Below are 23747 nucleotides of genomic sequence, written 5' to 3'. Positions count from 1 at the left end.
ACACACATTTGTACACACCGGTTCTCAAGTGAAGTGCTGTGTGATGGAGATCTGCATTCCAAAATGAGAACTAATTATCAAGGAAGAAGTTTCATTCCTGAATAGGCTACTCATCACAGATAGGAAACGTACAACTTTTATAGTTACTATTACATCTCATCTGCATAATTGAATTGCTATGGCTTTTATAACTGCCTCTTTATGATCTGAATGCAGCAACAAAGCTGTAACCATGCCCGCAAAGTGCTGACATTTCTTGAAATGCATCCAAACAGGCGATGGAGATCTCACACATTGTTTTACCTTTTTTTCATCATTATCTAGTTTGCTAGGAGGAGTTCAGACCAGCTTGTATCAGAGAATATCTTAAACGTGTTCAATCCTAGGCATTACAAGACAGTCCAGGTGATGCTCTGTAAGCTCCTGACCCTTTGCATAAGCTACCTGTAGTTGATTTAGGCTAGTACAGTTCTGGTGCTATGCTTTGCCGGCATTTTGTATTGTAAGCCTTTTATTTAAAAGTGTCCTAGTTCATTTCCTGATGATTTTCTTTATGGAGATGTCATAAAACACTAGATCCTGGTAATTTGATGTGTATATCTTCAATTTCTGATGTAGAAATGACTAGCACTCCCTTCACTTACTGAGGTTTGTGACTTCAGTTCCAAAATTATGGGGCCAGTTCCAGCTTTTACTGGAGTCAAGTTCAGCTAAGAAGCTGAGTTGCAAATGATAACCTGTGAAAGACAAATAGCTTGTGAATGGCCTTAAAAAGGCAACTTGGAAGACCTTACATACTACTTCTAGCTTTTATTTACTGAATGTGTGATCTACGAGCCACGTGATATTCTGCTTCTATTCATGATGAAAAGGAGCTAAAGGATAGATTCTGAACAAGTGCTTGCTGTTTCGGATCTGAGCTTTTGTGGTAAGTGAACTGTGAAAAAGAGGTAAACTTCCACATCTTCTGTTTAAACTGGTAAAGAATTGGAAAGAAACTCTTGGGACTAGCATGAAATGTCATAGCAGTCACTGAAGGTACTTTGATACCAATATAGGGAAAAGCTGATTTTGGGTTACCCCTACACAGTATTTAAAAATAGACTATTAATACTTGTAGAATTAATACTGTATCGTGTTTGGTGTTTTTAAGCCATAAACTGCAGTTTGGAAAAGCACTTGAGTTCGATGCACAAATCTTGGGGAAGTTCGATGGGAACTCTGTAAAGCTTCACATAGCCACAATAATCTGAATTAATTTTTAAAGTGCATTGTTTCATTTAAACTTTGTGGACGGACGGTTATCCAATGTCCAGTGAACTGAGAGCTAAAGGCTGCTTAAAAGAGATTCTTTAGAAGACACTTGGGAATAAAGTACACATTCACATGCACAAGAGATTTCAACCAAGCTCGTATTCAGATTGCAGTAAACCCCCCGTAGTTTGTTTCCTGTGTACGCTATGTGATGTATTTTAATTCTATAGCTGCATACTGTATTTTTTTGGTAGAACCCGTGTAATTTAATTAAGGTGGAGCTGCTCTAAAAGTGAATAGCAGCTCTTTAATGGAAGAGGGTACGTGTAGGGCCTTCCAGTGTTTTTTCGAGGAGTGGGAAGGTGAGGGAAATCTATGTCGGAGCAAGATGCAAATAAACGCTGTGTATGGTTAATGGTCCGTTTTACACACCAAATGAGACAATGAAAAATGTTATTAAAGATGGGTCTTTATTGCCTACGTGTGAATGACTTGATGTCATTTCCTAAGCTTGCTTTGGGATCTTGACTTTGCAGTTTCAGTAGTGTCTTACAGGGGTTTTTTGAGTGAAATGAATACCAAGGTAACACTCAGGCTGTAGCTGAAGTCGGTGCTACTTTGCGCTCACCGCTTAAGCAGGGGCCCCTGCCCAGGTGTTTAAAATACAAATAGGTTATTGGGCCAAGAGTGGGAAAGGGCTGTTGGTGTAAAGCATCCAGTGCCTAACAGGAGATGACAGGCAGAACTCGGGAAGGAACGGGAGGTACTGGAGTCCTGTTCTGTCTCTGGACCACATGCTCAGCCACTAACTACTTTTAAATCTCTTCCTCAGTTAAGAGAAAGCTTTATTGCTATTGAGTCACCTCTCATTACTGCTCCCCTTGCATGCTTCATCGCTTTTCACTCTCATTTTGCTGATCCTGCACGTTTACTTCTCTTAGTAAGTCTTTAAAAATGCTTTGGGTCCAGTGTACTTTTGAAAGCGTGCATTTGAAAAAGAGCATTGAAATACTGCTGGGTTTTTTTAGATACAAGGCAGTAAAACACTGAAACTCAAAGGGAAGTTTGAGTGCAGGCATCAAGTTGGAGGGAGGCTTTTTCTTAGGAGATAGGTAGCTGCTTCATTTCCTAATTTGTTCAACGCTCGAGCGGTTTGTGGAACATAGTATAGTAATCAGCAACGTGCACTTTGTTTGCATATATCTCTCTGCTTATTTTTTTTCCACGACACTTCTGTTTCACGAGCCAAACAGGGTCTCTGAGTCATGTCTTGGATGACAGTACTCCCAGAAACTGCCAAAGGGTTGTGAGAAACAGCTTTGATTATTCAGCGGGTGATGTTCCATTTGTCAGAACGACAGGCTCTCCGCGTTCAGTCTGTACGGCGCGAGGTGGCGTTACGTGCTGGAGGTGTGCTGCCTTTCAGATGAACGGCGAAACTGAGACTTGCGCTACTCATAGTGCCCTGTGTCGGTAAAAAAAAAAAAAAACAAAAACCTCTCATGTGGGCCTGTTTCAGCAGAGCCTGCCTTGATAACTTCTGCGGTTTAGGCAATGCTACTCAGCAAAGTGAAATGCCTACGGTAAAAGCGAGGATTTTTTTTCGGGGAAGTGATTTTGTCGAATGCAGGGGACAACGCTTGCCTGCTCAGGGCATTTGAAGGCCTGGCAGCAAGTGGGAACGGAAGAGCTCAGTGTGTTCCCCTGCTGATAGCAGAACCGCGAGCACTGCCGCTGCTCCAGTGCTGCTCTGGGAGGGAATGGGCGTCGGAAGCGCTTGGGCAGACAGCGCAAACTCACGCTCTTGTGCAGATCGTGTGTGCGTAGCAGTCGTGTCCCGACTGTGACTTGATGGTAGGATTTATTTAGCATTTCATTGAGGTACCGTGCTTCCTGCTAAACGCTCCAGTGTGGAGGGAGGTGGGAAGATGAGAAATAATGAATTCTTCCATCATTGAGCTGCTTTGAAGAGTTGCACACTCAGACTCCACTGTCACTGGAGCTTGACTGGAGTTGTATTCTTTGTTCATCAGGGCAAATGCTTTCGCTCATCTGTCTTTTTAAATCAAAAGCACATTTCGTTCTGTGGTTTCTTTTTTATGTAATGAGACGTGCAGGACTGAGGGGTCATACTAGTTCTGCTAGCCTTCAGTAATCACTTTGAACTCACTTGGAGTAACTGTTTTGTATAAAGCTAAGTAAAAACCGACTACAGTCATCCCTATGCCCGATAAAGTTTTCCCATTCTTTTCCTCTGTCATGAATGTGATTCAGTAGATACAAACTTTTTATCAAATTATCAGTGTAGAAGATGTATTTGAGTACTGCTATTTTTAATCCAACGTTCTTCACCTTTTGGCTCGCACAATGCTCTGTGCTTCTTTAAAAGGGCAGGGAGACAAATTGCAGATGTGATACTGTTCGTCTAAATTTATAGACCTAGACCGAGATTTCTTAAAGTGGCTAATAATTTCTTTGAGCTCAATTTGAAGTACCAGCAAGGAGGCTGATTGTTCCGAAAGAGCTCAGTAGCCATCCTCAGTGCTGAATCCCTTCAAAGGGGCTGCTTTAGATCACTAGTTACTTTTGAAATATCTAGTTTTGTTGAAGTAAAACGGTAGTGATACATTAATTTTAGGCAGTTCCCCGGTGAGTTGTAGGCATGGTGTGAGATGGGGGTTTTTTAACAGTTCTCGGTTTGGTGTTCATCGCTGAAGTTAGGAGTGGTCTGAAGGAGGATTTCACTGGGGGTGGAACTAGGTCAGCAGTGAAGAAACTTGAACTCTGGAGCACAGGCATGAAACACCACATTTTTAAGTTGCTGTGGGGGAGCAATGCTACTTTAAAGGTACTAAGTTCTTTGAACCGCTGTGGTTAGAGAGTGCTGCTGTGTGTCTTCTTGAAAGTTGAGAACGCAAAGGATCTTGGTAACAGGTTTTTCCAGTTTAGATTCGTGAAATAAAATCATAATATTCGTGTTATGTCCTTTAGCGTCACGTGAGTGCAAGACCAAATCCCGACGTGTTCCAGCTTTTTTACTGCTTTCATAAATAAATGCACGTAAGTCTCGAAATAGCTGCAGTGTACACACATTAAGATCCTTTTTGCTTTCTGCTGCTCCCCCATTTTTTTACACAGAGGCAAGTCTTTTCTGCAGAAAAGAGACATCCTCCTCAACAAAATTCTATCCACAAACCTTTTTGTCCTGCTAAATATTTTGTTTCACTTACATGAACAATTTTATTTTTTTTAATTGGCGGTTGATGTTTTTCCAAGTCCTTGTTTTGTGTGTTTACTTTCCCATTAAGCAATATGCCAGTGCAAGAGAGTACATGCCAGTTAGCTTAGCAGCACGATGTTTTAGTTCTCTCTGAGAGCAGAAAGCCCAGAAATCTCATTTATCCACACCTCAAACCCCCTCACTTGCCTTCTGGCCTGTAAAATTACCTTGCCTAATTCTGCAAAGCCAGGAATTTAGGCTTAATCATCCACATCTCTCTATCTTTTTTTTTTTTTTTCTTCCCCAGGCAATCAATTATTTTAGAAGTCAGTCTGTGTCAGCTCAGACATTGTTTTATTGAAGAAGAGTAAACGCTTTTGATAGGATATGTCCCTGACGTGTCTATTGGTAGGAGATACTTTGGAGAGCGTGTGTGTCTGAAATTTTGGACCAGATACTTGGCATTTGGGAATTTTATTTAGATTAGGACCATAGAATTATATGCCCTGCAAGAAAAACACACTTTAATTGAAGTAAAAGTGTGAACTTAAGTTACCTGAATGCTTTATCACATGCTGCGATGCCTTTGCTCTATTGCTGTGGTTTACTGGTGTGCCCGGCAGCCGTAGCAGCCCCCTCCACCCTTCCTTCCCACGAGGAACGCCGCTTAGTTTTCTGGGACGTTTCTAGTGAACTAAACTAGCGACTTGGAAGAATGTTAATTGCAAAGCGTGGTAGAAGACAAGGTAATTGGCGTAAAAAATACCAAATGTATTTTGAGACTGTCTGAGGGAAGGGGGCGCGCCAGGATCTGGGATTTTTACTAACCTGGTTGGCGCGAGCTGCTCGTTTCCAGGCTGCGTGGCCCAGGAAGGTGTGTGGAGGTAGGGGTTTGATTTAGACAAATAAGGTGAAAGTTCTTAAGTATTCAGGAGGGAATTTAACTTGGGGAATAGTAATGCAGCGTGATAGGGGAAGCTCTGCCCTTGTTCCTGCCTCTGCTTTAAGAGGGCAGATTTTCTGGGTGACCGGGGCAAATCGCTTTCCTGCTCAGTTCTGCATCTGAAAAATGGGGGTTATGGTGCTGCCTCACACCGCAGAGCACTTGCAGATCCGCGGATGGAAGACCGTAAGACCTGGGATTTAGTGTCTTTCTATTGTAGTGAGTCTCACCAAATGCAGTGATTTGTCTCTCTTTTGTTGGGATGTGTTTTCAGTTGAGAGAGAGAGCTTTAGGCTCTGTCTATGTGTAAAAAAAAAAAAAAAATAGCATCATTTAACTTTTGGTTTAGCTTTAATTCATGGTATGGCTAGTACATTTCCCTGAACTGTTTATCCTGATTTAAAAGTCCTAGTTGACAGAGAAAACTTAATGTACACGAGACCTTCCTCCTGTCCAACATTCGGTTTCTGTGCCCTTTTTTTTGCAGGCATAGTATGTTTTCTGATGCTTTTCTTTTTTTCCCCTCTCTGCTTTTTTTTTCTTTTTCCAGCTAGGGCTGTCCTAAACAATGGACTGGAGAGGGCTGGGTGTAGTGCAGGGTGTGCTGTCTGTCTGTCCGTCCACTGGGTGTAGCGCGGGGTGTGCTGTCTGTCTGTCCGTCCACTGGGTGTAGCGCGGGGTGTGCTGTCTGTCTGTCCGTCCACTGGGTGTAGCGCGGGGTGTGCTGTCTGTCTGTCCGTCCACTGGGTGTAGCGCAGGGTGTGCTGTCTGTCTGTCCACTGGGTGTAGCACGGGGTGTGCTGTCTGTCTGTCCACTGGGTGCAGCACGGGGTGTGCTGTCTGTCTGTCTGTCCACTGGGTGTAGCGCGGGGTGTGCTGTCTGTCTGTCTGTCTGTCCACTGGGTGTAGCGCGGGGCGTGCTGTCTGTCTGTCTGCTGCTGTTTGGTCCGGAATGCGGACGTTGCGCAGAGGTGTGATGGGGCTGGGGTACGGCCCCTCGCCCCTTCCCACGGCGTCCTCGCCGCTGGGCTGCATCGGCACCGGGTGCCTAAGAATTCCTTTTCTTCTGCCTGTCTCGGGTTACCCCAGCAGGGGTGATGGTGCAAGCAGGTGCAACGTGACAGCGCTATAAATACTGGTCTCACCAACTCTTCCTACAGGCGACGGGGCGATTTCGGCTCCCCTCCCCCTCTGAGATTAGACCCAGGGAGTTTCTCCGGAGACATCCCCCCATCCCTGCATTTCGTTAAACAGGCCCTTTAAAAATTGAGCTATCAGTCCACGTCGGTGTTATATCGGCACGGATTTCCTCGCTGCTTTGGTGCAGCAAACATCGCCGCTCTGCCGTATGGTTTCGATGCGCGGCTAATTGAGAGCAGAATGGAAAGGCGACAGTGAGAACTCCAGAAAGAACTCAATTTCTAGCTAGAAAAACAATCCCTTTCTGTCTTGTTCCTCTAATCCTCAACTTCTGAATTATAAGCCAATGATCGATTAGCTTTAAAGCCAGATAAAATTAGGGGGTGAAAGATCCCGTTAGCATATAGTTTCTGGGGGAGGATGAGGGGGGTGCGTTTGAAAATGCAGGTCAGATTTCCTCAGATATTTTGTCTCTCTGGATTTGAAGCCTTTTTTTTGTTTTTAAGTTTCCCACAGGATCCGGGCATTGGCTCGTTGCATGCGGTAACACATGTGTTATTGATTACAGAAGAACTTTTACAAGTCATAATTAATTTTTTGACATTAAACATTCTTAAATGGAAACATTCTGAATAAGAAGAAACTAAAATTTCTCTCTTCTAGTTATAGTAAAGAACTGAAGCCAAACAAACTAAACTTTTTTTTTGATATTCTGCTGTTTCCCTTGGTAACGGTCCTTATATGGGACAACAAAATCTGGCTTTTGTTGACTTCCTCATTACCACTTTCTGATTCTTACTCACTAGATGAATGCTTCGCTACTAAATTCACAAAGGCTGGAGAGTATGAATTACATATAACAATAACAGAACTTGGGCAGACTATTTTAACCACGGTTTTTAGTTTGGAAATAATTGAATTGCTTACTTGTCAAAATTTCTGTGGTTTTGTTTTTCTGCTGTAATGGAAAATTTTGCGCTTCTCTGTGTCTTAACTTGCAGTTACGCTGCGCTGCAGAATCTGTATGTAAGGACAAGCTGTAACCGAAATCTCCTTTAAAGGGTGCATATTGAACTCTAAAAATAACCTGGAGAAAAACCGAACTTTTAACTTTTCTTAGACGCGTCGTTATGTAATAAAATCAGATTTCAAAAGATGTTCCCTTGGAAGAACATAAGTAGTTGGTTTTGGTTAGACTTTTGAAGCGTTTGCGTGCACAAGGTAGGTGCGTAATTAGGGCGAGTTTGGGGGGTGCGCAGGTGCGAGGGGGGCAGACGTGCATCTGCATGCACCAGGGAGGCACAGGTACGTGCAAGATAGCAAAAGGTGCTGAATCTAAAAACAAATAGGGGATTTTTTTGGTTTTAATCTTTTAGTGTAAGGAAGTTTAGCTTGGGTATACATTTGAACTGAGATTGTATATTTGGAATATGGCATAAACGTTTCTGCTTCCCTTGCTTTGACTCATGTCTTCAGGCTTGCTTCTTGACATGTCACAGAGATGTAATACCGTCAGTCAAAATCTCTGATTTTCACTTTCACTTTGGGATTCTTGGGCTTAGTCTAAAACGTGAAGTGACATAACGGTTCGTCTGCAGTAACGGCGCTGTCGCAGTGCTCGCTGCAGGGACCCGCACGCCTCCTTGTCGAGTCTGCCAGTGCTGTAGTGGCAAAAGTGTACCGCAGACTTGGACCTTGGGAAGAATGACCAGATGTGGTATTGTGCTTATATAAAGTAAAATTCCTTTGCCAAAAATATGTATTTTAAAACCTGATACGGACTGTCCTGAGAAAAGAGACCGTGGCCCTTTCAGTTCTTTACGTGACTGTGGATTTGTCTGTCCCAGTTGGGGGGTCACTTAACTGGGACATTGAGTGGGAGGCTGGACGCTGCTTCCAGCTGACATTGTCTGTTTCCTGCTTAAATAAACTAACAGGATAAGTTCAGAACAAGGCAAAAACCCCTTCGTGCCTTCAGAAGTGGCTCTCAGTACTTGCAGTGTGGGCGGAGTGTAAGGTTTCTTGCTCGTCGCTTACTAAAGCCCCTATAGGGCCCTACAGCATGTCTCTGCTTTTTTTCCCCTGCTACCCCAACGCATGTGTATGAGTTTCTTCTGCCTCTTTGTACAGTTACAGACTCCGCGTGGCCTCTAGATGTCCCTCCTCCTCCTCTTCGCATAACACCAGCACCAGGCAATGCAAGAAATCCAACTGCACCGCATCCCACTTCTTCAAGGAATAGACTCTTCTGCATGTCCAACCAAACCAGGTACAGCGATGCAGTCAGGCGCTGCCTCGGGAGGATGCGCAGAGCTTACCGAGCTTGTGTTGCCGTGGGCAAGGAGTGAAAAGCACTTTAGGGATACTATCCGAAACCCCCCAGTGTCGCTGCTCTTGTAACTGGTCGCTGATAAGGCGGCGGGTGTGGAGGGGGAGCGAGGTGCCCTGGGTCAGAAGTAGGAGCTCTCAGTTAAATCAAGCCCGAGGGACGAGGTTTCCTCTAGTGACGTGTACTTACGTACTCGCAAAAGTATCTGCTAGGGCAGAGTCAGCTCTTCAGCCTCATGGAAGATGTAAGGAGCGTTTTCCTTTGTTTATGAGCTTTTAAGACCTGAGGGGTTGCTCCTCTGGGTCCTGTGGGGAGCTTGAAGATGGTGGTAATTTTTGTAAGGGTGAGGTTTGTCCCCATCTCAGAAAGCAGTGCTGGTCTGTGTCTGGTTGTAGTAGTGGGCAAAGTCCTTTGGGATCTTTTAGGCTGAATGGGTAAAAAAAAAAATGAACAAATACTAACTGTGACACAAAAAAAAAAAAAATAATTGCCTGGGAATGTGTCTTGCTGCTTTGGTTGAATGCCAGAAGCTCAAAGACCAGTATTACAATGCAAGTTGCAGTGCCAGGATAACATACAAAAACATTAGTTGGGGTTGTGGCGAGATAAACTGGTGTAATGAAGCTATACGGGCTTGGACAAATTAATGATCTGGTCCAGTGTTATTGGTGAAGCTGAAGTGATTCCCTGTTGGTTGACTTTAAACAAGACCCTGTCTTCTGCTCCTTCATTTCCCCACCTGTAACGTGCAAATAATCACCTCCTTTCTACTGATGTAACAGCTCAGGACTGTTATACTTACATCTGTAAAGGTAAAGGTGAGAATGAGTGCCAGCAAAATCAAGACGCTGCAGCCTGAAATTTATTCTTTGTTAAATATGTTCAAAAAGTAACATTCTGGGGAAAAGTTAGTAAAATTCTGAAGTTTGCTACCTCCCACGTAATGGCAGTGTTTGCTAATGAAATGTTAACATCCCTAGCTGCGGCATAGACCATTTAGCTGTGGGAAACCCAAGCGAAAGTTAAAATCTTCCCCGTGCAGCGCTTGCTGAATGACTTGTCCTGCTTCCAGGTAACGGGGCAGTTACTCTGACTGCTTGATCTTAAAGCTGACTCTGATTAAATGCAACTCTCTGTGTATTTGCAGGTACTAGGAACTTTTGACTGGAAAAGGTGAGGTGAATTAATCCTCAAGCATTATCCTCTCCTGCTTTTTCTCAGATGAGGTGAGACCGGTTCCTCCGTAGATGACAGGGACAGCGGTTTCTTCTGCTGGAAGCAACGGCGCGCTTCTGTCGTATTGTCCTTCCTTCCAGAGGGAGAGGGAGAGAGCGCAGAGCAGGGCTCCTGCCTTCTCCAGAGCGATGAACTGTGGATGCTGGTGAGAGGGTGATCTCAGGGTCCCCTGCCGCGTGGAGTCCACGCGTCAACGGCCAGTGGAATAGCACGGAGAAACATTCAGACAGTTGCAGGCAGATTAACCGTGTTCAGAGGGTTGATGGGTCTGGATGAGTCTCCTCTTTCTGGTAGAACACAGAGGGGTTTAACATACTATGCAATTAAATTCTGAAAAGACTGTTACATCATTTTAGTTTCTACTTTACATCCTAACGGGTAAAGAACTGGGCGTCCCACAAAAATCCACTGAAGGGAGTGGTAGGTTTTGCTGAGGTTTCCACATCTGAAGTCTGTGGGTACCCCAGTCTCTTGACTTTGTACCATTAGCTTTAACGGGCATGATGCCATTGCTTCCGAGGTGCGTCAGCACCCACATTTTTTTGGAAGGCCACCTGTTAAGTGATCTCTGTGAAATGCACTGATAGCCCGGTTTCATAAAGGGACAAGCATCCATTTCTCAAAAGCTGCCATTACATTTGTTGCCAGCCTGGTACTCTTGTTACAGTCAGGATTTATTTCTTTAGTGAGACATCAAAGATGCGTGTTGCCGTGCAGTATCAAGCGACGCTTTTCCTTAAATAATACGGAGCTTGTGTTTGCGACTGTCAATACAATTCCGTGGTCCTGTAGAGAGGGCATCCCTGAAGGTAGCTGGCAGCCAGTAAAGCCAAGTTGCAGAAACATCCAGGTCAGTTGGTAAAATGCAGTGCAAAAAGATCTCTTAGCTCTTGCTCCAAAACGGTGACAATCACAGACAGGTACATCATCTGGCAGGGGCGCTTCTCCGGGCCCCCGCAGGTCTCACCTCCGAGATGAAGGGTTCCTTCTGTCAAGACAAGTTTTTGCAGGATCCCCGCTAACGTAGCGTCTGGGTTTGGGATTTTTCAAGGAGGCCGAGGGGGTCGATTGCCCTATTTCCCCCTTGTTTCGGTCAATTTATTCCTCTCCTTGTCTTTGCACTCCACACAGATAAGCGCGCATCTGTGTACGCACATGTTAGTTGAGAAGAAACAAGTGCCCGGTTGAGACTCCTTCCCACCGCCCTGAAAAAGTCAAAATAAGGATCGATTTTATATATATATCTACATATATATATATATATGACATATATATTAATATATATATATGTATGAAATTGCTGAAAACAGTTAATTTTTTATAGTTTTGATTAAAGTCAAATTGTTCAAAGTGAATACAAAAGCTTTAAACAAGAAACGTCGGTTTTGTTCACCGTAAAAATGTTTCAGCTACACGTTGTTTGAGCCGGAAAGAAAAGATCTTCAGGGTCTTGTATTATCTAGCTACAGATTTTTTTTAGATAAACCCCTGTTGGAGGCTTTCTAAGTGCAATTGTGGTTTGGGGGAAGGCTGAGATGCTTGGAACTAGATGAGCCATAAGAAGCTACGTCCCCTCCCGTGTTGGAAGTGATGCTTCCAGTTCAGGACTGTGAGACCGTCGAGATGCAGGCTTTGTGGGGAGAGCTTGTGCCGTCGCTGGCTGCTCGCTCTCTTTCCTGGGGCGGAGAGTCTCTAGGATTTGTCCCCTCTTGAGCTTTTTGCTAGCAATAATTTCCTCTTGAAATATGTGATGTACTAGTTCCAAACGAAGGCCAAATTTTTTCACAGCACCCTTGGAAGACTGAGAGTCGCATTATTCATTAAAACTAGTCGGAAGTGAGTATCCAAATCTGCTAGGCACCTTGGTACATCTTGGTCAAATAGCACAGAAATTCAGTTTCCTGGCCTTACGTCTCTCTCAAAGAAGCTGGCGTGCACATACAGCTCTCTAATCAGTTTGGCTCACTTTAGTTATGCACATTATTTTTATTTTCTCTCCGCATTTTCTCCTTCCTCTCATCACCTAGTATTAGTATGGTAAACCCTGTTCTTTCAAACAGGAATTATCTTCCCGTGTGTCTGGACAGCATCTAGATCATTTGACAAATGAATACACAGTGCTAATAAAAACCAGCTCCGATATACTCTGTCTTAAAGCAGCGGTATGATACGCCCTTGATTTGCCCAGCGCAGCTTTGTGAGGCGTTTTGTCGAAAATCACACTTACTGTAGAAATTTTCACTGGTCACACCAGGGTTGTTGCTCAGGAAGAGCTTTCTTGCCGTGCAGCCCAAATCCCGCTTTGAGCAATCGGTTCTTCTGAGACCCACTCAACTTCCAGCAACAGTAAGTACAGAGTTTCTGGCACGGATGCTGCTGACTTTAGTGCCTTTAAGGCATACCAATGAGGTTATCAGAGGTCACTTTTGTGCAATTTATTTTTGCTGCTTTTTTTAGAGTGGTATTAACTGTAATAACTGACAAACTCAAGGAGAGAAGTGTGTAAATTGTTGTGATATACGGACGTTTTTCCCAGAGAAATTCTGGTTTATCACACGAGCCTGTAAATATGTATTTACAATTTTAAAAGCACGTCTTTATGTCCCTGGTTGTAAATGCTCCGTTTTTAAAGTTTTATAACGTGTGTTACTCAACCAAGAGACCACAGCACACAGCTTTATATTGTACTGGTCTATTTGAAGGATCCATTACGGTCTAAGCTGTGGCAGAAAAATTTCCACACCACTGAAAAGAAATAACCCGTGGTTGCACCAAACTTTTCATCGTTTTCTCTCAATAACAAATACAGGTTTTTTGGGAGGGTGGGGGGTGTTGATTTTTCTTGCAGAAAAAAGAATCAGTTCAAAATGGTGTCATTTCTCTAGAACGATGAGGATATTTTATTCATGGTAAATTCAGGAAAGTATGCCTTTTTTTTTTTTTTTTCCCAAGGCAGAATTTCACAGTTTTGCAGCAAATTTTTAACCTCCCCGTGCCTGCTGATGAAACGTGAAATTTTGCCCTTGACTAATATCACAACTTCTTGTGAAAATTCAAGGAGAAGGGTGGGGAAAAAGCTCAGGTTTTGCATGAAGGAATTTGCGAGGCTGACACGGTAGCTCTGCAGTGCTCTCGTGACAATGCTGATACTGAGAAGTTTATTATGAAATAAACCCCGTGGAGATGTGGTATAACCTGGTTGGTGCTTGGGTTCTGAACATTGCTCTGGAAGACTGAAAGCTCTGTTGTCTGTCCGCCGTGTAAAGAAAACGAACAACAATAAATTAATGTGACAAACCGCATCATGGAAATATTTATTGTTATTTCAGCAAAGGAAGTCTTCGCAATGGAGATCCGTGGCGTTTTTCTGGTGGGTGGCAGGAGAGGAGGAAGGAGATAGAAATGTCACCTTGGTCTATCAAGCTCCAGGCGTGCTAACGGTAATTACCGCAGACCCAGCTCTCCTGACGGCTTCAGACTCTGGGTCTACGCGCTTGGATAAGCAGCACGCAAGCCCTTTGTAGTTCGGACACTCCACTCAAAGACAAACCTCTCGTGGAAGTGTTGCAGCGTTGTGGAAGCAACACGCCGCAGAGAACTTCAAGGGCTGCTGTGCTCTGTAGGAAGGTGGAAGTTTGAGCAGGGCATGAAGTGGGGAGGGGTTGCTTGCTTCCTAGAAATGGTCCCTGTTTCGTTCATCTCTTTAAAAGGATGGGCTCCGTCAAAACACCTTGAGGGGGAATCTTGTATCTTGTCTGGGTTGTGCAGGGCCGTGGGACTTGGCACTTTTATTAAGGGAATCGCCAAGGGTCGGTGGGCAACCAGTCACGGGCAACCGGTGCCTAAATTCAGCCGCGTTCTTTAAAAACAAGAGCAGATACAACAAACAGGTTTGGGAACAGTTGAAGCGTGCGTATTAATATTAATTTCACGTAGGCTAAAAATGACTCTGTCGCCCCAGAAAATCTGAGGATTCCTTATGCATTATAAATCTGACCCGCTGGTAAAAAATCAGTTGTCACCGTTGCACGTTGTTGCCTTGCCTGCAGCGGCCTAACAGTCAGTCACCCTCCTCTTGCAGTGTCGCAGCCTACTTGGTTTTTATTAAATGGCATTTGGTTTCGGTTAAGTTTTCCGTGATCGTATTTTGCTGAACTGTAATTCTCTCCCTGCACGAGAATCTTCTGAAATACTCTTTAACCGAATAGCTACACACTTTCTTTCATCTGTCCGTGCTGTCACACGAAGCAGCGCTAATTCCTCCTTTTTGTAAGAGCCGTGGCTTTTTTTGGAAGAAAACTGCCTTCAAAACCAGGTAAGGAGAAAAAAAATTCTAACAACTGCCTTAGTAGCGTTTGCTGTAGCGCTGCGTGTCGTGCTGTCCGCAGCTGGCAGGAGGGTGCAGCCAACAGGGCGCTGCTGGTGGCACAGTCCCCTCACAAATCGTGGTTAGGAAAACCCGTTAGGCTGTTCCAGTCTTTGATGCCGGTGCCAACTGTAAAGAGTCTTTCAAGGCTGTAGGACAAACAGAGTATTGTGTGTTCTTGAGGAAAAAACAACCAAACAAACCCAAACAAACCTGTAGTGGACGTGGAGGACACAAGTACATCCCACCTGAGATCCCCAACAGCTTGTCATCTCCTGTGCGAGACAGGTCAGCTGTGGAAGAAGAGCAGAAATAGAAAAGTACGTCAAGCTCTGCTGAGTAACATTTTCCTGGGCGATGAGCAATGGAGCCTTTCACCTCTGGGTCGCCGGCTTGCATCGAGCCAAGGTCACGGCTTGCGGCTGATGACTCGCAGCCTGGGTGAAGCGAGCGGCGGATGCTCCCAGCCCGGTCCCACAAGGGCATTCAGAAATAGCGCTGTGCCTTTTGATGCGAGAGACGTTTCTCTCGGTTTAGGGATGAGCTAGCCTGGGAGGTTGACAGAGAAGCACGTTCTGGCCTACTGATCGTGAACAATCGTCGTTTATTCTCCAGTGAAGAAAAGGAGGGGGACAGACAGGTGCTTGGGGGTAGGAGAGAATTTCAAGCTGTGCTGCATTTGGTTTATGACTTGCTTTGCAGCTGCCTTGGAAGAAGAAGAGGCAGTTGTTAAAGATTAGACTGTTCTGGAAATATTCTTAGATATGAGATGCTAATGCAGATAACCCCCCCTGCCCCCCCCACCCCCCCGTCCTTTTACTGCTCTGCTAAGTTTTGGGTCACCTTGGCTTTAGCAGGGCTTCACCAGGTTGGGTTTTTTTTTTCCCCCTCCTTTTTTTTTTCCCCCTCCTTTTTTTTTTTTCCCCTCCTTTTTTTTTTCCCCCTCCTTTTTTTTTTCCCCCTCCTTTTTTTTTTCCCCCTCCTTTTTTTTTTCCCCCTCCTTTTTTTTTCCCCCTCCTTTTTTTTTCCCCCTCCTTTTTTTTTCCCCCTCCTTTTTTTTTCCCCCTCCTTTTTTTTTCCCCCTCCTTTTTTTTTCCCCCTCCTTTTTTTTTCCCCCTCCTTTTTTTTTCCCCCTCCTTTTTTTTTCCCCCTCCTTTTTTTTTCCCCCTCCTTTTTTTTTCCCCCTCCTTTTTTTTTCCCCCTCCTTTTTTTTTTCCCCTCCTTTTTTTTCCCCTCCTTTTTTTTTTCCCCTCCTTTTTTTTCCCCCCCCTTTTTTTTTCCCCCCCCATTTTTTTTCCCCCTCCTTTTTTTTTCCCCCACCTTTTTTTACCCCTCCTTTTTTTTTTTCCCCCCCTTTTTTTTTTTTCCCCTCCTTTTTTTTTTTTTCCCTTCTCCTTTGCTTTGCCAGTGTCAATGGCTGCAGAGAACTAGGCGAGGGGGTGTTCTCTCCAGGCTCATCTCCTCCTCGCCTCTCCAGCTGAAGCTCTGTGGACTAGACTGTTTGGGGAGCAGCATTACATCAGAAAATTGGTACTATAAACCATCTTGCTCATTATTATACTCGCATCCTGTCATCTACCCACTATATTTACTCTCTTACACATTGCGTCCTCCTACAGCCGGAGTGCTTAACTGACAGACTCCCTGAACTTCGCTCTTCGGGTTCTCTGTTAAGTGCGGTGATTAAGGCTTACCCAGGGTGTATCGATTTAGGAATGCATCTTAATTTAACCTCGAAAAGTGAAATATCCAGACTATTTCCTTTGGTACTCAGTCCCAGTAGATAATGTCTGTATCTGAGTTCAGCTTCTCTTTGTGCCTAGCACCGACTGATTAGAGTCCTTTCATAGGTGGTATTTCTTTTCTACAAGGATATTTATACATTAATTAAGCCATACTTCAGTCTCACTTTTGACAAACTACCCAAAGAATTCTTTAAGTCTTTTAGAGCAGGGCTTTTTCTCGCTGCACCACTTACATCATTTTCCTCTGTGGCATTCAAACTTTTATTTTTTGAAAAGAATAAACCCCAACCGAATGAATTTCTCTTTCAGCCAAGAATCGATGGAGATGTAATTTGAAGGAAAGGAGAAAAATGTTTAATTGCTGTCTCTCGGGCCAAACCTTAAGTGCATTGCTTCAAATGCATTGTGAGTTCTACAAAATACTCAATTTTCCTTGCATGACACAGGCAGCAGAATTGCATAAGCGTTCCAGGACTGATCTCAGTAGCGTTGTCTGCAGAGGAATAATCGCATCCATACTTCCCTGCGCATCCAGCCAACGATTTTGCCAGCCCTCCTTGTGACAGAGCTGTGCTGGAAGCAAATGCAAAAGTCCTCATCTTGTTATTTTTTTTTCAGAGTCTCTGCCTTGTCACAGTGAAACGCTGACTTCTGACACACACGAAAGGAGTTCTCACTTGTCCCCATTCGTTGATGACATCTCATTAAGGATAATATCTGAATTTTTCTGCGTTCTTTCCTGAGACGTCCTCCGTTCCGGAATCCTTTGCTACTAAGAACGTTGTTGTGAATAACCCTCATTTCTTGCACAGAGGATTTCTAGAGATGTAAAATGTCGCTGTAATGCAACGCCTATTCTATTGATGTAATGAGTTTAACCGGGTTTCTTCTGTCCCTTTCATACATATTCACGTAGCACATTGTTCAGTGAGATAACGAGATGTGGAGGAGAAGCAGACATCCGTTAAACTGGTGTTTCCCAAGGTTCTTCTGTCCTGATGCACGCTGCCGTCACTGGGACGGGGTGCTGGAGGTGCACAGAGCCACTCCTTTGGCACTCCAGGGCTTCCGAACGCCCCGTCAGATCGACTGAGCGTCAGTGTGGAGAACGGGAGTTGCTACGTCCTCGTAAAATGTCACCGGGAGACTTGTCAGCACAGCCTTCAGTTGTTCCTGACCCAGTGCTAATAAAAGCGCGTTAGGTGGACTTTTCATTGCGCTTGGTGATTTGATGGTAACTCATCTGCGGTGTTATTAAGCTGCTTGTGTTACTGCAGCAGAGTAATTTTCCCGATGAACAAATCTGTTTGGCTCCATCGGCGAGCTCCGTTGCTAGGCAGAACTGCGATAACCGTATCGCCTCTGGCCAGGGGCCTGACATCACCCTGGGGCAGAGCAAGGCTCTTCAGAGAAGGGATGCCACACAGTGGTCTGGTAGGTCTGAGATGAAGGGAGTAGACCACTTAAAGTCTACTGCCGTGCTATTTGCATTAATTTTTCCTTTGAAAAGGAAGCAAATGCCCAGCCGAGATCACGTCTTCCTTTTTCTTGGTAATCGAAAGGCACGTGGGACCAAATCTGCCCCTTAGCTGGCTACGGCTTTATCCGTGACAAAGCTCACAGGAAGCAAACGCAGACAGAGTGAGTGAATTTTCATTTCTAGAGATGGCTGTCACAAACACAAGCTTTCAGAGCCAGTGATCATCCGAAAGCCGTAATGACTGCACAGAACTCCCACGGAGAAAGTGAATTTCCATCAGAGCAACACTTCCCCGTGAGAGCTCAGCCCGGGGCGGTCGCAGTCACTGGGCATCTGTTGCGTTCCCTTGCGGTGGCCACGGGGCAGCTGTCGGGGCCCTGTGCCCAGACCTGCGCTTTGCCGTGTACGGGATGTCCCAGGCAGGTGACTCGGGTCCGGCGAGCCCTGTGGGCGCTGGCAGAGCGCAACGTAAGGAAACGCTTCGTGTTTTGAGAAGGGCTGGCAGCGGTCGTCGAGTTACCTGGTTGGGGTTTTTTTACCAACGGAAGTCTTTTCATACATACTTGAGAATGCTGCCGTTGGGTTTGTGTCTCGTTAGGCTTAAAAGAAGCCGAAACTGCCCTGTTTAGCGCACAGCTTGCGTCAGGAAGTGGAAGAGCAGAACAAGCTCCCACTTACTGATGGGTAGGGATTGACCCTCTCCCCTTCACCTTCCTCCTGCGCTGCCAGCGCAGCGTACGCACGTGTCATTCGCTGCGTGCAAGCGCAGCACCTCTTAAATTGAGCTCCAGTGCCTTAACAAGGGTGACATTATTCCTACCCCTAATATTTTTCCTTTTTACCTAAAAATATAAGCTTTGGTCAGGTTATCTGTCTGTATTATTAGCCGTTATTTTCTGTGCGGGGTCAATCGCTGTAGCTGGTGGAGTTAGCAGTGACACCTGCGGAATGGGGAGGACCTTAAGGACCCTTGTACACGTCACATAAACCTCGGGCTGTTGTGGTAAGCACAGAAGCCCAGAGGAGGAAATCTGGCATTGGATCCTGTACGGGACTGGGAACAGCAGTGCGGTTGTCAGCTGTGTGAGTAAAGTTCAGGTGAGCTGCAGTGAAGTAAGTGGAAAATATCGTAGGAGAATTTCTGTACCTCGTAGAGGGTAATTTCTCAGGAGCAAAATGTGCTGAGCTAAACCGGAGCATCCCTGGGCCTGCTGCTCAAAGATGAGGCGCCGGCGTGCTCCTGCACTGTTCATCTGCTCCCTGCGCCTCGCTGGGCGAGAAGGTAATCGATGCTGAGCAGGTACGCAACGAGCCCAAACGAGAGGCCTTGTCTTGCTTTCTGGTTTTTAGGGACATGTACCGACTTGATCTAATGGCTGCAAGCTGTGAACAACGGTGCTAAACGAAGCGTGCCCGCGCAGCGTGTTGTGTAACCGCTACGGCACGCTGCGCTGTACACGGCGCCCCATATAAAACCGTCAAACCCCGCTCCTGGGAGCGGGAGGTGGTGCTGAGCCTGCGTCTCCCCAGCACCGTAGCTACAGGGTGTGCTCCAGAAATCACAGAGCACGCAGGCTTTAATGCTTTCCCGCTTTCTCTATTCCCTCTCCTGGAAGCTTTCTTATACCCAGGGGTCCCATCCTACCCGTGACAGAGTCCTTAGCATCTGCAGAATACAGATATTCTAAGACTTTTGGGTGGGGTTTTTTTGCTTTTGAAGAACCTTCAATACACTTTCCTAATGTGTAATGGAACTAGGAAGGAGGAAAAATATATTTGTGAAATGCTCTGCAACACTAAAACCCCTGAAATCTTAAAGAGCTGGAAAAGTTTTCTGAAGGAAATAGGGGAAAGGGACTTTCAGGTAGCCTCTTGCATAATTTTTTTTTTTTTTTAAATTATGCTTTAATATTTCAGAACTGGATGCAGTTGTGCAGTGGATTTTGCAGAGAAGTTCCCAAACAGCTCTGGGAGGGTTTCCTGATACGTGTACATGTTGCACAAGGGGATGCTGGAGGTAGAACTGACTCTAGTCCCTTTGCTCTTCACTTACCCTTTCCAACCAACTAAACACCACTGTTTTTATATCAGCTTTCCTGACATTTTGCGCAGTTTTAGAACATGCTCTTGTAGGCTTCAAATATCAGCAGGCTTTGCCCAAACGACAGTTTGCTCTGGGCCGCTGGGCATGGTCAGAGAGAGCAAACAGGCGCCGGAGTCAGAAAGGAAGAAAGCAGCCACGGCAATAAATACCTGAATGTTGAAGACACCTGGACTAAATGGGCCAATTTTTGTTTTCCTCCATGTAATAGACAAGAAGGTCAAGTTAAATCTCTGTCTTCTTGTGAAGCCAGAAATTGTTCCTGTGTCTTTAGCAAAATGAACGTGCAAAGATGTCTCTGTTTTGTTTGTTTGGACTGTATTCTGCCACAGCTGATCTGGGCCTAAAGCCATTTAAATCATTATAGGAAAGAGCAGCCTCACGGGAGGCGATAGCTTTCACCGTACGGAACCAGTTTAGCAGCTGTTGAAGTGCTGAATCGGCCGGTGCCTTTGGACTAGCAGGGAGAGGGAGTAGACAGAATGACACGATAAAGCTGGGATTTTCTGGGCAAGACTAGCAGGGAGAGGGGGTAGACAGAATGACACGATAAAGCTGGGATTTTCTGGGCAACGCTGGTTCCTGGCTGTGCAGCTGTATTGCCGGCGGAGCTGCGCTGCCTGCAGCACAGACCAGGGGGACTTGACTTCAATTCCCTGCTGCTGAAATTCCTCCAGGTGCCCCCTGGGCAAGTGACTCTGCCCCAGGTGGCTGCAGAAAGGGGCTGAGAACCCCCCCCCCGCCTCGCCGGGTGCTGGAGCTGCTTGCAGGTGACACGCTCTGCTGTTTTGGCTTTCTGTCGCTATAACCTGGCAGGTTCGTATTTCCATCTAGGTGACAACGTGTGTTTTCCTAGCCGTGCGTAACCTTTCTTCCCAGCAAGCTTCCCAAAGAAAACCCTGATGACTCACGGAGGACAAAATTACGCAGAGCTCCTGGAGTCAGCACCCTTTGCGGTGCCAGAGCGAGTTTTTAAAATGAAGATGAATCAGCTGTGTCAGACTTTCCCGGGAGTTAACTCTTGGCCCCTTCTCCACGCAAAGGGCCCTGGCTGGTGTTTGCGCTGAAAGAGTTACAGGACCGCAGCCCTGGGGGGGGCAAAGCCCTGGGGGAGGCAAAGCCCTGGGCATCACCTGGGCGGGTTTGGGTACCAACCCTCGCCGTCTTTGCCCCCCTTTCCCTGGAGCATCCCGGCAAGCAGCCGTGAGGGGGTTAAGGCTCTCGGCTCTCTGGCTGAGTTTGCACTTCCATGTGCCTCCAGGAGAGCTCCCGGGAACAGCCGCTGCATCAGGGCAGGGGGAGAGGGAGGGACACTGCAGCAGGGCCGAGGAAATGTTATTTAACGGTGGCTCCAGTCTCCTCCCCCTCGCCTGTTTTGCTGGGGGAAGGGGAGAGAGGGCTCTGAGGAAGGAATAAACCGCGGAGGGGGCGGCGGGAGCCGAGCTCTGCCTGCTGCAGGCTGCTGCCGGTGTCGGGCGGGGGGGAGCCGGGAGCCCCCGGAGCAGCAGGTTCCATCTTGGGCACGGGGGCTCCTCCGCCATCGGCTCCATCCGCTGGCAGCTTCCCCCGACCTCCTGACGGGAAGCTCCAGACCCCGGAGGGAGGTAGAGATCTTTGTGGTGCTCCAGCAGCTTCGGGTGCCCTCGGCAGAGGGGCGGCCAGCAAGGACGGAGGTTCAGCGTCCCGGCGGTGCCCGGTACCTCGCACGGGGGAACCTCCTTGTGTTCCCGGCGAGGAGACGTGCCCGAGCTGGTGGACGAGGTAGCTGCTGGGTTTAGACGTCTCAGTTCCAGGAGGAGAAGAAAAGAGACTCGTAGGGTTGCAGTAACGATGGCAGGTGCCCCGGAAGGGGTCAACCCTCGTTGCCTAACGCTAATTTGTGCCTGAGGCCACCAGACCCGCCTGGGACACAGCACCGACCTCCTGGAAGAGGCAGAGACGGGTCTCAATGAAAACGTCAATGACGCTCAACTGAAAACACGTGCGCTCCTACTCTCCCTTGAAAAGAGAGGAAGGAGCATCCTGTGGGCGCGGGAAGAGGCACGGTTCCTCAGGTGGGGTCTCCTCCTGCCCGCTGAGGGTCTGTGGGGGACGGGAGGCTTCTTGCAGCTGCTGGGCTCTGCCCCATGACTAACGCAAAGGATCCGAAGAGCGCTATGGACTCCTCTCCGGTGACCTCCGGCTCTGCGGCAGGCCCCGTCACCTTCTCGCAAGTGTTCGGGCAGCAGTGCCAGCTGATGGAAGCAGGTAAGAGAGGAACGCGTGCGCGTACAGCCTCAACATCCTGCGTCGCACCTCCTGGTTTGCAGTGTCCTTCACCTCTTCCCTCCCCTGTCCTCTGTGCTAAGTTTGTCCCCAAGCCTGGTGTTTTCCGGAGGGGAAGGTGGAGTGAGCCCTGTTGCGTTTGCATACCTGCCTCAACTCGTCACAAAACTTCAAAGCTTTGTGTCTAAATAGTTACAAATACGAGGCCAGGGTTGGGATGGTTGCCCATGTCGGGTTCATGTGGGCTGGGACAAGCTGCTCCTCACCTGACAGTGGAAGTTACCATTTGGGTTAGATGTATACACAACACGTATAGCAATTTTTCCAATTTCAGAATAACAACATTCAAACTGGAGGTTGATTTGCTGGTTTGGAGGGTGACTGTTGTGGTAAAGAGCATCTCTAGGTGTGTGGATCTCTGCGTTGGTGTTCAGTTCTACGAAGGACAAAATGTTTGGGGTTTTTTCTGGTTGTTTGTGTTACCGTAGCACCTGGAAGCTCTGTTCCTTCTCCCAGTTGTTTTCACACATTGTAACATCTCCACAGATGGGCCTGAGTGTCTATTGCCCGCACCTTCTGGCGTTAAGGAGCAGGTGTGTAACACAACTACACCCAAATTTTCTGCTTTTGCCTCTTGCTTTTCCTTACTTGCTCCGCACGGGTGCCCTGAAGCATCGCTCCGTTAGGCGCCCCAGAGCTTTGCACTAGCATCCTCCTTCAGCCCTGAGTTCCCAAGACTAATAGATTGGCATCATGAATTTTATATGCCTCGCTCTCTTTTCCTACCCCAGCTTAGAGGTAGCTCTGAGAACGGATGTATTTATTTACTCACGGCTGAGGAGAAAGCCTGGGGTTTTGCAATGATACCGTAACAACATTTGCTCTGAATTTCCAGCGCTTATTTTGCTCAAGCCTACTGGTATTTTCTTATTACTGGCTATGATGGTGCATATACCTTAGCAAATATGTCCTCCAAAGTGTTCCATCCCCTCTTTCTCCTGCCTCTTTTCTCTCTCTTCTCCCCAGCCAATTCTGTAACAAATGTCGTTTGGACTGTAGCGTTTCTATTTACGCGGTGAGATCCAAAATATTGTTGTTAGGGTTTTGCTGCAGATCTCTGTGCGACTTTTGCTGTACCTCTCGTAGTACTTGTACAGGTTGAGCTAGGAGAATGACTCGTTAGCTGACTACTCGGTTAATCAAGCCTGTGATCATGCTGCTGCCTCCAAGGAAATGTCAGGCGGTTTTTCGAGAGGGTTTGGTATTAATCTTTTGTATTATATGGCCTGGGATCAGTCCAAGGGCTCTGGATCCATTATGTCAGATGTTACACAAAGAGGAGATGTGTGAGAAAGCCCCAGTCCTCTGTGAGCAATTTGTTTTCCAAATGAGTAAGACCAACCAGGTGGGAAAACACAGATGGTAATTTTAGTTGTGTTTGCTTTTCCTTTCCCTTTCTTACAGGGAAATGCCAGGGAGGAGGCCTGCGAATCTGGGGCTTTTGAATCCCACCTCAGTAACTCAACACTAAGATTTTCTTCCTTCTGATGGATCATTTCTGTAGGATTTTCTCGATGTCTTCTCAGGCACAAGGTGAAGTGCAATATAAGGACGGCTGCCGTGAACCTCGCTGACGTTCAAAGCGAACGAGTAGATTATATGCGTGTG

At 46.4% G+C, this 23747-nt stretch overlaps 2 protein-coding genes across 12 annotated transcripts in view; both read left to right on the top strand.

The window, feature by feature from the left end:
* Positions 1-13411, top strand: part of PRDM2 (PR/SET domain 2) — a 72845-nt gene extending 59434 nt beyond the window's left edge. For 6 of the 8 annotated variants that reach the window (XM_054849714.1, XM_054849719.1, XM_054849718.1 and 3 more), the window contains 2 exons: positions 8688-8826; positions 10034-13411. In XM_054849714.1, coding sequence (XP_054705689.1) covers positions 8688-8799 — 112 coding nt within the window. In that variant the 3' untranslated portion in view covers positions 8800-8826; positions 10034-13411. Of the gene's footprint in view, positions 1-8687; positions 8913-10033 lie in introns of those variants that run through there. The other 2 variants (XM_054849715.1, XM_054849716.1) reach the window with 2 other exon arrangements.
* An 8059-nt stretch (positions 13412-21470) lies between these two features.
* Positions 21471-23747, top strand: part of KAZN (kazrin, periplakin interacting protein) — a 226066-nt gene continuing 223789 nt past the window's right edge. For 3 of the 4 annotated variants that reach the window (XM_054849758.1, XM_054849761.1, XM_054849754.1), the window contains exon 1: positions 21473-22061. Coding sequence is in view for 2 of the 4 variants with exons in the window: in XM_054849754.1 (XP_054705729.1) it covers positions 21941-22061 (121 nt within the window). In the remaining 2 variants the exon portion in view is untranslated. Of the gene's footprint in view, positions 22062-23747 lie in introns of all 4 variants that reach the window. The other variant, XM_054849756.1, reaches the window with a different exon arrangement.

This window comes from Grus americana, chromosome 21 (assembly GCF_028858705.1).
Source record: "Grus americana isolate bGruAme1 chromosome 21, bGruAme1.mat, whole genome shotgun sequence".
Taxonomy (NCBI): domain Eukaryota; kingdom Metazoa; phylum Chordata; class Aves; order Gruiformes; family Gruidae; genus Grus; species Grus americana.
The sequence above is the reverse complement of the archived record's forward strand: the minus strand, read 5'-3'. Positions and strand labels throughout refer to the sequence as shown.